This window comes from Prosopis cineraria, unplaced genomic scaffold (assembly GCF_029017545.1).
Source record: "Prosopis cineraria cultivar Desert tree isolate PC_DT_omini unplaced genomic scaffold, ASM2901754v1 PC2, whole genome shotgun sequence".
Lineage (NCBI taxonomy): Eukaryota > Viridiplantae > Streptophyta > Magnoliopsida > Fabales > Fabaceae > Prosopis > Prosopis cineraria.
Window position 1 is genome coordinate 13,353,937 of NW_026555333.1, and position 14,654 is coordinate 13,368,590.

The 14,654-nt window shown below is 35.3% G+C and overlaps 1 protein-coding gene across 3 annotated transcripts; it reads left to right on the top strand.

Annotated features, from left to right (window-relative positions):
* The first annotated feature begins 275 nt into the window (after positions 1-275).
* Positions 276-14,004, top strand: LOC129301831 (uncharacterized). 3 transcript variants are annotated; one of them, XM_054940435.1, is made up of 25 exons: positions 276-487; positions 1,079-1,212; positions 1,803-1,887; positions 2,125-2,178; positions 2,767-2,858; positions 2,960-3,063; positions 4,658-4,730; positions 5,406-5,862; positions 6,666-7,001; positions 7,174-7,380; positions 7,538-7,636; positions 7,723-7,795; positions 8,459-8,586; positions 8,714-8,996; positions 9,076-9,305; positions 9,381-9,505; positions 10,693-10,810; positions 11,584-11,639; positions 12,243-12,336; positions 12,415-12,601; positions 12,671-12,736; positions 12,803-12,939; positions 13,014-13,076; positions 13,341-13,534; positions 13,644-14,004. In XM_054940435.1, the coding sequence occupies exons 1-24, from the start codon at positions 440-442 to the stop codon at positions 13,446-13,448; spliced, it is 3,357 nt and encodes a 1,118-aa protein (XP_054796410.1). In that variant the 5' UTR covers positions 276-439; the 3' UTR covers positions 13,449-13,534; positions 13,644-14,004. The 3 variants fall into 3 exon arrangements, with proteins under 3 accessions (XP_054796410.1, XP_054796411.1, XP_054796412.1); XM_054940436.1 differs by having other exon boundaries at positions 1,082-1,212; XM_054940437.1 differs by lacking the exons at positions 276-487; positions 1,079-1,212; positions 2,767-2,858.
* The last annotated feature ends 650 nt before the right edge of the window (positions 14,005-14,654 follow it).

A 14,654-nucleotide genomic window follows, 5' to 3' on the forward strand; every position in this document is an offset into this window, starting at 1 on the left:
CGTTGCTTAAGCATTATAATTTATAACTATAAAATATAATACAAAAGTATAATTACAATATTTTTGCAGGCCCCACTTTCGTTTCGGCTTTGGGATGCGGGAAATCAGATCCTTGAACCAAGGTTCCAAGCCAAGCTAACTTAAAGATCCAACGGTCAAACAATCCTTCCTCAGGCTCACGTCACCGTCTGGTCCAAAAAAAGTTAACCAAAAAAAAAGAAAAGAGAGAAACCGAAAAAAGAAAGCTCGCATCACCGTTCAATTCCGCATGGGGAATTCCTATCACCCCGTGAGCCTCCCATACATGACGCATCATATTGATCATCCATACCCAACTTGAAGCACCAAAGAAACAGAAATATGAATGAAATACAAAAAGAAATGCATCCCCAACAATCCAACCAGCTGAGGTAGGAGAAGAACTCTTTGATCATCCGCAATGCTTGCTAAATTATTTCATAAACCTACGCAAGAACAACGTCCTCAGGTATGTGCTCTATCCCTATTAGTTTCATTACTTCTCCTGATTTCCAGTAATCACCGACGATCAAGGTTGATGAAGATTGTCACCAGGGTATCACGCATAGAATAGAATAAGCATCTGTTTCCAATTCAGTTTGTGAGAAATTAATATTACATTGCTAAGTTCATATCACTCTGAATTCTTAGGACTAAGCAATTCGAACCTTATTCTGATACGTTTTTGAAGCCGGGTGTTGGGGTAAAGACGTGACCAACCAAAACTGTTGTTTTCGAATTGAACTGGTTCTCGTCTCGCATGTAAGAAGGCTCGCACCTTTATTTTGGGCATTCGGGGAATATTCTAGTGATCGCTGGAAATCTTAGCAATTGAATGGTTGTTCTGAAGAATTGATGTTTGTTTCTTTTTTAGTTAGTTGTTTACTTGTAATGTTCTCTGGCATCAATAAACAAGGAGATCTTTTCTTTAATAACTCCCCTACTATCTGCCACAAGAAAAAGTTAAATTTTCTAACTCATCCCAATTAATATTTGTTTCAGTTTGGTATATATGCTAGCTTCAATATTTCATTTGAACATTTTATACGCTCTTCTTCAGCAGCTTAATGTGGGACAGGGAAGTTTTACATCAGCAGATTTGGATCCCAAAGTTGGTCTCCACTATGGTGTTCCATCAACTGCATCTATCCTGGCTTTTGATCACACTCAACGTCTGTTGGCAATAGGAACTCTGTTAGTTCTTTTTTATTGACCTTGTGTTGAAACTATGCGTTTTTTTCCTAGCTTGATCAAAATATCCATTGCCAATCTACTTGAGTAAAATATTTGAGATTTAGACAAATGTCTAAATATGGAGCCAAGTTGAAGTATACACTAGCGCTTTTCCATAACATATATGAGAGATCTGCAAAGTGGTTTTAAATTTTTAGTTCATGCTTATGGATTTGCTGATAACAACATTTTCTTTACAGAAGCATTTTATTGTCTTAACTCTTGGTCAATATATGAACAAAGATTGACATGTAAAAGCAGATAGAGGACTGAAGGGGCTTTGATATTCCATGCCTTAACAAAGTCTTTTTTGGGTTGTTTTAACAGCGATTTTACTTAATTAAATTGGCATGGAATCATTTAACGCTCGAATTCTTAACATGACTTTAGTATTGATATAGAAGAGTGAATTGCATGTAGACATAAAATTGATTTGAGAAGCAATATAGTAGCACATCAATGCATCATGGAGTTATGAGATGAAAATGATTTAAGTGTACACTGTTTATGGCTTCATGAGCTGACTTTTACATATTCTTCATTCTCTGAAGAGATGGCCGGATAAAGGTTATTGGTGGTGACAACATTGAAGGGATTCTTTTCTCCCCAAAGCATTCATCATTCAAAAGTTTAGAGGTTTGTTATGATTCAATCTTAAATCTGTTGTCATCCTGCTGACGTGCATTCAATGCATGCTTGTGCATGGAAGTGTATACATAGTACTTGTCTATTAATCTAGCATTGGAAGACAAGCTCTTGAACTCTAGATGGAAATATTAATTAAATTAAACTGCTTTTATATTTTCATTTATAGCTTGAGCATGCAATGGATATTTTCATATCTGTTGTTAACTTTTGGCATATCTGTTACAGTTCTTGCAAAATCAAGGTTTTCTTGTGAGTGTCTCAAATGATAATGAAATTCAGGTACCCTTCTTAGACTATAAGTTCTTCTAAACAGTCTGCGAGCATGCTTTCTTTGTTATTCTTATAGTGATATGTTTTAGAGTAAATTACACCAACTTCCTTTGATGTTTTGGTGAATTCTCCTTGATATCATTCTTTTTTAAAATTTATGTTCAACCCCCTTCCAATTTACTTTTCTTCAATGAAATTAGCATTTTATATTATATGGGTTGCCTCCAAAATTAAAGTTACATCACTTTTCTTAACTATTGTATTAAAAATAAAATCACGTTAATCTTATGTTGTGCAAAAAAAAAAAAAAGACTTCTTTAACAGAAAATAAATTAGAGGGTAGGTTTCTTCTGTATATATCAAAACGTTAAGGGAGCTGAGTATGATTTTTGCAACAAAAGAGATATTAACATAGATGAGCCAAACTTGGAAAGTTTAGTGTATTTCACTCTATATTTAAATCTCTCTTGATTAATCTTATGTTGCTCGCTATCTTGGTCACCTTGTTTTATTTCCTTTGTCTCTACTCTCTTATATATTTTCCCTTCCCCCCTGTTGCGTTAATCAATTGGTTTGATATGTTTCTGATAATAACAGGTTTGGGATTTGGAAAGCAGGCATATAGCATCTGCTTTACAGTGGGAATCTACTATAACTTCTTTCTCTGTTATTTATGGCACTAGTTACATGTAATAGAGATGGATTCCAATCTGCATTCTGCTTTCTGTTCCTTCGGATGAAATTTTGGCACATCAACCTGAATCACTTTTAAACTATTTGTAACTAACAGGTATATTGGAAGTGAGCATGGGATGGTATATGTTTTGAAGTTTGACACTGAAGACAGAAAACTTATGATCTTGCCCTACTATGTTCCCAGCAATGTAATTGCTGGTAAATTCTTCATTCTTACAATTCATTTATGCTAATAGTTTCATACTTCCCAAAATAGCTGGTTTAAGTACAGCCTGGGCAAATTTTCCATTTGAGTTTGGCATGTGTGAGAGAGATGCCTTAAACTCTGTATGGATGTTCTTAGTAACTGGCAAGCCACACATCTTGAAGTGTCTTTATTTTTGTGCAAGAGAGAATTGAAGCAACGCAAAACAGGAATAGGAAAAATTGAAAATAGGAATAAAAAAAATCTCAAATTCAATAATAATGATAATAATAAAGGTCCTATTTTCAAATGACTACTGGGCAGAGGCCTATTTGAAGGCAACCTGGATGACCAACCTTATTGATATCAGTTATCTTAATCCTTCTGAAATACTGCACCATGGGATACCATATCCATAAGTAAAAGGCTGTTGGCGATGCATATGATCATGCAGAGGCTTTAACAGTCTTTTTGACCTTTTGGTAATATCTGTGTCATTTTGTACATATGCGGTAACCACTCAACTCAAGTCAAAATGTGGGGTGATGCAGTGAAGGCCTACAATGAGATAATATCTCCCTGGGCTTAAATACCTTTATTACAACAACTAATTGTGTCCTAAAATTATCCTAGTTTTCTTATTTTAAATAGAAAAATTTCCGGATGGTGATTATATACTTATTAAATCACAGAATACTAAAATAACAAAAAAAAAATTTTCTCTCATTGAATACACCTTTATAGGAATAAATTTGAGGGATCAAATAGAGGTATGACGAGTTGGAATTGAATCTACTTTATAAGAATAAATTTGAGGATCAAACTCTTAATTGTTTGGTTAAAGAGTATTTTGGTACCAAGTTGAGGAACTGTGTAACCCAATAACTATTAGTGAAGACAGGGATGGTCTAAATTTAGATATCTATATGCACCCCCCCCCGGGGGGGGGGCATTCATGGTCTTATGCTTAACCACATGGAGGTTTTTGTTGGGTTAATTTTGTTAAAGTAGATTTCCCCAGATGTGTATAAACAATGTTTCTCAAAACATGATAATATAACTTTGTATTCTCCTGTTGCAGGAAATTGAAACCTTTTTGCCTTTTCAGCTATGTTTTTTTTTTTTTTTTTTAAATGATCAAGACACAAGGACAAGAAATCTCAATGAACCTATGATGACACCAAGCTTTCTACTTTACTATGAGGACTTGAGGGTAACTAGTCGATGTTAGGTAGTGGACCATGATGCCCATTTCATGTAGCCCATCATTTATAAGAATACTTGAACCCAAGGTTTGAAGAATTCCAGACAAGATCCTTTCATATGTTTGCATAGCTTTTTAATTTTTTTCTGGGTGTATTCTTATGTTACTCCTCTTCCTCCATGGTTGATATTCTATACTGATTTCCTTGGTTGCACCATTTTGATGCTTGCAATGCCATTTCAAATGACATTCCTTCATCAAGGTAGATTCTTGCTGGAAAACTGTTGTCATTGATATTCTTTGAGCTTATAATTGATATCTAATTTGCATTAATATTATAATATGGAAAATTATGTAATTTCTGTATGTCTAGTATCTTGTTGACAAATTGCTCACTTTTCCAGAAGCAGCTGGGATGTCACTTGATTGTGTTTCAGTGGTCAGAGTTCTTCATCAACCTTCTTCTGAGGGAAACAGGCAAGATGAGCATTTTCTTAAGTGTTTCTCTGATTGATGTAATTTAGTTGTATGAGCAGAATGCAAGACAAGAGTTTGAAGTGATTACAGAGTTCCTTGGCTGAGCTGGCTCATTTAATGCGTGAATGAACTATGTGGTGGTGCTTGTTCTTACAGAACAAAAGAATGATAATACACTGGCTTGGGTTTGAGTTGCATCATCAGCCTGACTCCATTAAAAGGATTATAACCACGAGAAAAAGAAGAATATCCTTTAAAATGATGTCTAAAAGAAGATGAAATCTTTTGTCTATATTTTCATTTGTAGTCACCGTTCTTTGCCTTTTGTTGTGTGACAATGTCTTAGACTAATTATTAAATAAGGTTCTGCAATGAAAATCATGAGGAGATTTCAAACAATTGAACTGGAATATCTTATTATAAATTGCCATTGAGATGATGTCTTTATCACTGTCAACCATGCTATCAATTTTCATCAGATGGCTATTTGATTATGCTAATTGATTGCAATAGCAACATGGAAATGCCATTTCTGGGAACATTGAATCAGGTGTTATGCGGCATGAAGCATTGCAAATTCAGTTTACGACTCAGTTTTGTGTAGCACATATGCTAGAGCTGGTATGATATGTTTATAGCTTTGTTCAACTTTTTCTTTTCTAAATCATTTTGTAGATTGCTGATTGCATATGAGAATGGCATTCTTGTACTGTGGGATGCTTCTGAAGATAAAGTTGTTCTCATCAGAGGGCATAGAGACCTTGAACTAAAGGATAAACAAATGGCTACTCATCCAAATAACACTGAGGATATGCTGTCTGATAATAAATTAGACCATAAAGAAGATAAGGAGATAATCTCTATTTGTTGGGCATCTAGTAATGGATCAGTTATTGCTGTTGGTTACATAGATGGTGATATAATGTTCTGGGACTTGTCAACTGCTGACTCTTCCACAGGTCAGCAAGCTAAACAAAAGTCAAATCACGTTGTCAAGCTTCAATTATCGTCAGCAGATAGAAGACTACCTGTCATAGTTCTACATTGGTGTGCAAATAGATCAAACAATAATACTGGGGGTCTACTATTTGCGTATGGTGGTGATAAAATTGGGTCTCAAGAAGTTCTGACAGTAAGTTCCATACTTACAGTGACTATTTGATGTTTAATGCGATATATGTAACAGTGCATAATGATGAATTTACAGTATGTCATTCTACACTATTGATGTTTTCGTAAACATATTTTAACAAAAACAATTATGTATCCTACAGGTAATATAGTATTGTATATATATAAATGAAATTGATATATCTGTTGTCATGTAGGATTATTTTTCAATCTACACTCCTTTCTTTTAAAAAAGAAAAGAAAAGAAAGTTTAAGTGCCTGTGTAGTTGCACAGGGTACTGCTAGTTGTTAATGATATAAATAAACCATGCTTTCATTAATGAGGTTTTAAATGATTATTTTGGTTAAAACTAGGAACGAACATGCCACAAGGGTGGTTGAGTGGTAACGAAAAAAAGGTGGATGAATGTGACTTTGAAACATTTTTCTTCTCCTTTTTATTTTTTGGTGGGGGACTTTAGGTCTCATGGTGTCATGCTTTATTATAAATGATTTATTTTCGTACTTTAATTCTCATGGAGCTATACTCTGCCTCCTATAGAGAGAGAGAGAGAGAGAGAGAGAATAAAAGAAAGCATGCTATGCTAAGCACGTGGAGCAAAATCTGTTAGTCGCTATTAGTTGGAACTTCACTGTTTCCTGTTGTACGATGATGTTGGATATTTTACATAAGCACTTCTTAGCACTAGAATTAGTTTTTTTATTTGTTTTTCATTGAATGTTAGCAATCTCTTAACATTTCAATATATCAAATTATTTAGATGATTAACATGTCACAATAATGTGGCTTTTTCTTGTATACAGGTTTTGAGTGTTGATTGGTCTTCTGGGATTGAAAGTCTCAAGTGCAATGGCCGTATTGATGTTACACTTAATGGTTCTTTTGCTGATATGGTTTTATTACCAACTGATTATTCTTCAGACACGGCTTGTAATATGCTATATGTATTGACAAATCCTGGACAGCTGCATCTTTATGACACTGCTTACTTGTGTTCCTTAATGTATCAACATGAAGAAAATGCACCTGTTCCTTCAATGGAATATCCTATGGTCATACCCACTCTTGAACCATACATGACAACAGCAAAGCTCAGTGAGGTACATGGAGATGGGAAGTTATATAGGGCCTTGTCTGAGGTAGTGCATGCTTACTAGGTCTAAAGATTCTTTCTTTTTTCAATTGCTATGCTTATGGTAATTTTTAAATAGATATATTATTTGCACTGATATAAGTTTATCTTTTATTAAAAAAAAAGTAAAGAAAAAAGAAAATTATTGCTGCCACTAATTGCATAGGATAATTCTCCAGATCTTCTTAGCTGCTAAGCAGAGTGCAGCACAAGATCACACAATTTGTGGTACGAAGAGGCCTTTGACTCGTGGAGTTCCAGTTCAGCTTTTGACAGAAGACCTTCATGTCCTTCAAATGTACATAGCAGGTTACCAAGATGGATCTATTCGGATATGGGATGTCACTCATCCTTCTTTGACATTAGTGTACAATATGACATCTGAGGTTAGCATATTATATTATACTATTTTGTAACTGGTGATTTTGTTGAAACATGGTAGATAGGAAAAGTCCTATTGAACTTTCAATGTTATGGAAAAAAGATCCTATGCTAGTGACTTGAGTTTGTCCTTCATTTGGAAAAGAATTCTGCAATTGGCAGGTGAATGGTGTCAAAATTGATAGTGCAAGTGCACCAGTATCAGCATTGGACTTTTGTCCTGATACTTTACGGTTGGCAGTCGGCAATAAATGTGGTCTGGTAAAATTCTTTTATAGCACTTTCCTTCCTTTCATATGCGATAAACTTGTGAATCCTTTGTCAATTTATCCTATGAAAGTATACAGGTTCGTCTATATGGGCTAGTTGGGAGTTCAGATGAAACGACAGTGAACTTTGTGACAGAAAATGAAAATGAAGGTTGGTTTTCTTGTTAATTTGTAAACAGAATTCTATTTACTTGTTTCTAGTGTTAGGCAGGTATTATAGTTATTATTAAAGGAACCTCGTCGCATAGACAAGAAATGATGTCAGAGAGCCATTTTAGAATTTATAACTTATTTAACAGATGGCTGAGGGAGTTTCATATCTAGAGATTTATATCCACCTTAAGCAAGATAGAGCCTTCTAAACTTATCATAAGTTGTTAAGTGGAGATCCAAAATAGTTTTATTTTATTTTCCCCATCACACAAAATCCCTCTGAGACTTCGTACGAGCCCACCATTATCTTGTGTTAAAATTTGATGAGATGATACAAATAAGATGGAGAGGATTGAACTTTTAACCACATGGTAATGAAGAATCTCATACCATGTCAAGGATCTTAAGCTGAAAAACGTGCTTCTGGGTAAGGACAAGATTACTTGTTTGTTAAATTTTTTTTTTTTATTCTGAAGCAATTTTCCTTAGATAATTACTATGCTGCTGCTTGAGTTGTTTATTCAACATGTGGCCTTCTACTTACCAAAGGGAGTGTTTCAGATTAGTTCCACAATGATCTAAGTTATATTTTGGTGTTTGAGCTAAGCATAGATGGTTTTTCTAATCACTGATTTTAATCAATACTTATGAAATGTAACAGTTCAAAAGATCCCTAAAGGGAATGGACCTCATTGTACAGCATTATTTTCCCTTCAAAGTTCCCCTGTATGCAGCCTAAAGTTTGCAAACGTGGGAAGAAAGCTTGCTGTTGGATATGAGTGTGGAAGGGTGAGATCTTCCACAATTTTATGTTTCTAAATGAGATAGTTCGTCTATTGTTGGTTAATGTGTTGACTTATAATTTGAGTAAGACAATTCTCAAGTCTCAATTTTTATTTTGAAATCCACTTTGCAGGTTGCTATGCTTGATATCATAGAACCATCAGTTCTCTTTCTCACCAATGAGGAATCTTCGCCAATAATTTCTCTGAATGTAAAATTTTCAGATAGTTGTGGCTTACCAAGCAGTCCTCGGAAATCTGCAACCAATATTTATGACAGTCCTGGAAAAGGGCTATTAATTTGTGCAACACGAGATGCGCATGTTGTTGCCACAGATACTGCATCAGGAAATATGGTTTGCAATGTATCAATAAACCCAAAGAAAGAATCAAATCTAATCTCCATGCATGTTATAGGCAAGTATTTTTATTGATGAAAAGTAGATATGATGATCTGCTTATGACTTGTTCCCCATATTGTGCTATATTATTTCAGATGGTACTTGTGAACCATCAAGTGGAAAAGATTTGTCCAACTCACCTGTGAATGCTGATTCTGGATCTGAACTTGTACAAGCTAACATTCAGTCTGAAAGTGCACCTGTTGAAGCTGAAGCTGCCACAACTGTAGAAAGTTCATATTTTGCTCAGATGTTATTTAACTCACTCATTTTGCTTTGTTGTGAGAGTCAATTGAGCATACACTCTTTGAAATCTGTGATTGAGGTCTTCTTTTCATGTCCATTGTTATTCTAAATTTATTGTCTCCTTCTGCCATCTAATAGAGCTACCATATTACAGGGTAGCAGTAAGTACATTCGCAGGGTGAACCTGGTAAACCGATGTTGTTGGACTACTACATTCATGAAAGATGGGAAAGAGTGTGGGTTGGTTGTACTGTATCAAACTGGAGACATTGAATTAAGGTGAACTGCTTATTAAACTACCTTTTTCTTACTTTGATATGTTGAGATTACACACTTCAAGTCATTATCAGATGCTTAAGCACATGAAAGTGGCAAACCACCTTCTGCCCTGTAAATCTTTATCTTTATCTTCCCATAAACTTTGGGATCTTTATCATACGAATGTTGTTCTAGGTTGGGTCTCATCAACATTATATTAATAGTCTTGACTTCCTATATATGAAAATTGAGTAGAAATATGATGGGTACCTAAGTAGGATGGGAAAACCTACCTCAAAAACAAGCTGTTGAAGTGAAAGAACCAACTCACTTATATACCCCATTGAGCATCCCATACTAGTCAATGTGAGACTTGATATCCCATACTATCAAGTCTCTATCAATTGGCCCCCCCATGGAAAGCCGACGTCCCAACGGCTATACTCCATAGCACTTAACTTGGTCTCCTTGCAGTCAAAACCCTCTGTGGGTAGCCCTTTCCGAAACCGTCGACAACGAGGCTCTGATACCAATTGATAGGTACCTAAGTAGGATGGGGAAACCTACCTCAAAAGCTAGCTGTTGAAGTGGGAGAACCAACCCACTTATATACCCCATTGAGCATCCCATACTAGTCAATATGGGATTTGATATCCCATACTACCAAGTCTCTATCAAAATACAAAAAAATGTTCTGTAATTTTTCTTATTCATCATTGGATGTAAGAGATAATAGATTTGAAGGAAAGATAGAAAGAAAGGGGTAGGTTGGAGGCAGGGAGTTTAGAAGAGATGGGCAACAGAAACACTACAACTGCAATATAAATTTCAAATCATAAGGTAAGGATCAAAAGTACATAGAGTTTCCTAATTAGCAAAACGCCATTAGTCCAAATATATTCCAATTTGATAATCAGTAATCCCTTTTTTTGGGGAAAAAAACTAAACTCATTTAGTAGATATAAAAAACACAGATAATCAAATACTGGCCTAATGGAGAATGTCCTCATTATGATAAATTCACCATCTGTACAAACATGATGCATTTCTCTTCCCTAATATTCCTATTCCATATCCCATTTCTTTGCATCCTCTCATCACATTGTTGTTTTAGTCATTCTCGTTTTTTGTTTGGATGCCAATTTGTACATTTATAAGCTTATTTTCTGGAGAAAAGTATTTGATGGATGTTGAGTCACTTTGAGCAGGTCGTTGCCAACTCTGGAAGTGGTGGGGGAATGCTCTTTAATGGCAATTCTAAGATGGAGCTTGAAAACCAACATGGAGAAGACAATATGTTCTTCCTCTAATGGACAACTTGTTCTGGTCTGAAAATTCTGTTTTTGAATGGAAAAATGTTGATAGTACTTGCTAGCATAACTTATCTGATTGTCTCAAATATGTTGCTTTTGGGGGGCGTTAGTATTGTGAATTTGAGTATATATCAGTGAGCTCATATCCATCAACTTAAACTTTTGGAACCTGTAATCATACAATATAATTGACAGGACTTTCATTTGGACATGACAGCCAGAAACTGCTTTTTATACTCTCTTTCTTGGCCTTGCAAACTCTCCTTTCAAGTTGAACACATTGTCCCCTGTCGTTGCTGATCATTACTGAATGATAAACTGGCATGTTGACTAAGAAAAATGGGTTCCACATTGATTTTGTTCAAAAATATTGAAAAATGACGAACAAAATAATCTATATTAATAAGGTGGGGCACACATATGGTGAACCAGCATGCCTTCTCACCATCTAAGAAGGATGATTTTAACATTATCTTTCTAATGGCTAGTAATGGGGGAGACTTAAATTGTTCAAATTGAAAGCGAAGAACTGAAACCATGTCTCTGAAAAGTTGTGTGCCAAATTTTGGGAACATTTATTGCCTCCTTCGTGTGAGTGGGTATGTGTGTTTTTCCTTAATAAGAATCACCTAACTGCAATACCTTTGATGTGTTGTGGACTCTTGGAATAAAATTTGATCTCTGAACTGGAAGTTGTACAGCACATGAAAAATTCTGACAAGATGGCTTGGTAGAAGTTCAGGTTCCTTTTGGTTTATTGTTGGACTTATGATTCTTGTTTTATAGGTCAATGGGAATGAAACTGCTTTTATATCACTGTTGAAATGTGAAAATGAACTCCGGTAATTTTCTCTCCCCTCCCTTTTTCTGGGTATGTCTTTTGTTTGGGCCAGATTCTTGGTATGTATATACAGATTTTTATTTTTTTATTTTTAATGAATTCCTTTCAACATTATGAAGCAGTTTTTGATAAATTGAACGATATCAAAATTGAGCATATTATCTGTCATAAAGATTTTAGTTTTACTATTGAATTTAAGAAATAAGAATATTGTCTTCTGAACTGGTTCTTTGGTTCCACTTTTCTTCTTATTTTGAAGCTCACCATGCTAATTTGGGAATTTTTTTCTTACCGAATTTTGGATTCTATTTTGTTTGACAAAAAGTCAAAAATATATTGTTTTAATTTATTTTATGGTCTTGTAGTATATTGTTTCTTAGGGTTTATGTTTTGGGGGTTCTATTGCTATCCCTTCTGTCACTACTTTTTGACCTTTTTGCTTAATCATTGACAACAAAGAATGTTGAGATTTTGTTCAGTCTGTTCCCTGGTTGCTGTTCTATACCATATCATCTGCCCATCAAATCCAGAAATAGTTGGGGAATGTGAATAAACATTCCTATTCAAAACGGTGCACCTGATTTAAAATTTTGAATTTCTGTAGGATTCCAGAGTCATTGCCTTGTCTACATGATAGAGTCCTTGCAGCTGCTGTGGGTGCCATAGCAAGCTTACCTTCAAACCAGAATGAAGAACAGGTCCAGTTTGTTCTAGTTTCCTTTACTTTTGTTGTTTTTAATATATTTTTAAGCATTTGTAAATCTCTTTTGCTGTAGGGGCGGCAATTACCAGGTATCTTGGTCAATGTTGTTAAGAACTTGAGAGCGAGTAAAATGGAGAAGGCAAATCAAGCAGTCCATCATTATAGTTCTGCAAACTTAGAAAAACTTTTCACCTGTCCCCCCTTCTTAAAGGCTTCCTCAGCCACAGCTGATAAGCAAGATCCATTTGAGCTTGACTTAGGTTTGTTCTAAACATCTTCTGCCGCCACTTATACCAAAGTTTCTGAATGTCCACGTTATTTTGGTGCAGATGAAATTCACATTGACGAACCTCTAGTTGTTAACTATCCTCAGAAAAGTAATAGTGACAAGACAGGTATATCTATTATTATTTTCCCCTTCAAGTTTGTTATCATTTGAATGATGAACCGATGCTTTGCAGATAGAGGAAAAGGAACAGACAACAAAGGAAAAGGAGGAGACAAACAGAAATTACTTGAGGGTGCAAGCAGTGATACAAAACCAAGACAAAGAACAGCAGAAGAAATCAAGGCCAAATATAGAAAAGCTGGGGCTGGGGTAAACCTGAGATGTGACAAATTGTAAGTCTTATTTATTATAGATTGCATATTTGACATCTTGAGTTGTTTCAGGATGCCTCTGCAGCTGCTGCACTTGCAAAGGATAAGCTTCTTGAACGCCAAGAAAAACTTCAGGTCTCTTGTTTTTTGAATTCAATCTCCAATAACTGTATGCTACACAAAACTACCACTCTTAGAATCTGCTTGTACCCCTTAGAAGAAACTTCCATGAAATTCTCCCCAAGACAGTTCACTACACTTCAATCTGGAAAGTTTTACTTCGAAATTTCAGAAAAAAATACTTTATTATATTTTTCAGACAGTTTTCCCAAATTTTACCGACTCAATGCAGTCTTCCTATTTTCTGACTATCTCTACTCACCATTTAAACCATACTAGATGCTCAGCCAACATACTGAAGAACTGCAAAGTGGGGCGGAAGACTTTGCATCAATGGCAAAAGAACTTGCCAAAAGAATGGAAAACCGTAAATGGTGGCAGATATGACTAGTTGCACCGTCCTTCATCTAAATCAGGATATCTTAATAGACTCTTATAAAAGTTGAACTGGACTCGCTGGGTGTTCTTCACAGGTAGCTGTTTTAAATGCGGTTATTAAAACCTAAATGTTAGGGCATAGATCTCTCATCATGCAAGGAGGTCAACCCTATCTGAGTCAGCTTTCACCTATTTATGTTACAGAGGAGAAATCTTTATGTGCATCCCATGCAGAGACATGCAGCGGCCGTGATGTTATCCGTACAATTGACGTGTTGGCTAGCATACGAAGATCAAATTTGAATTGTGGAAAGTATTTACATGTATTGTGCACGCAGATTTTTCGGGAGGGAGGGAGAAGGCGTTGGTCTTTTTCTTTCTTTCCCTCACATTCTTTCGAGGTATGTGTGTGATGACGTATTGAAATGGATGGCAGATTATGAAGCTATATCATTGTATAGCATTTGATATCATTGTAGTGGTTGAAAAGAACAGCACAAGCTGCATTGTGAAAAGAAAATTTGTATGCAGAATCATATATAAGGTATTGAAATTGCTAGCTAAATGCATGCGTGCACTTAAAAATAATGATTAGAAACAGCAAGATCTTAGATCTAAATTACCATGAACTGATCATCATAATTCATAAAGGACAAGGTCTTAGACATAAAAGGAATTTCAGTTTGTGATTAATTGTTGGATAGTTTATGTTGAGAACGAGTATCAAGTGCTGCTTATCCGACATATTAGCTACAGTAACTCAGATGCTGGTTACATCACGGGAGAACAAATGCACAAAATAATTCTTCCAATGGATGGTAATGGCATGTTCGAAGACCATTATTATTCAAGGAGAATTGTGCCCAATTCAACACTGAACATTTCAGAATAAAAGGAGAATTTCTACAGGACCCTATGATTCGGCATGTGCTATTCTTGAGAATCTTTTAGTGACAATTATTAATCTTGACGGGAAACGAGGAAAGGCGACTTATCAACGATAGAAGCAAATGTTGGCAAAAAGAAAGCTGTGAAAGTTCAACCACTTTACTTGCACTGTATATTACATTTGTCTCGTCTAAGAAATTCTTCCACCAGCTGGGTTGCTTTAATACCAGTTTGCAACCTGCAATTCCAACAATCTTGACTTCATTTACTTAAGTCAAAGTGATATAGTTGAACTAATTCTCTGACATTCAATATATATGTATTATT

Excerpts from the sequence above, each read along its gene's own strand:
- LOC129301831 (XM_054940435.1), top strand. The coding sequence starts at position 440 with ATGCTTGCTAAATTATTTCATAAACCTACGCAAGAACAACGTCCTCAG. Across the intron at positions 7,381-7,537 it reads TGTACAATATGACATCTGAG|GTGAATGGTGTCAAAATTGA; the intron begins GTTAGCATATTA and ends TGCAATTGGCAG. Across the intron at positions 7,796-8,458 it reads GACAGAAAATGAAAATGAAG|TTCAAAAGATCCCTAAAGGG; the intron begins GTTGGTTTTCTT and ends GAAATGTAACAG.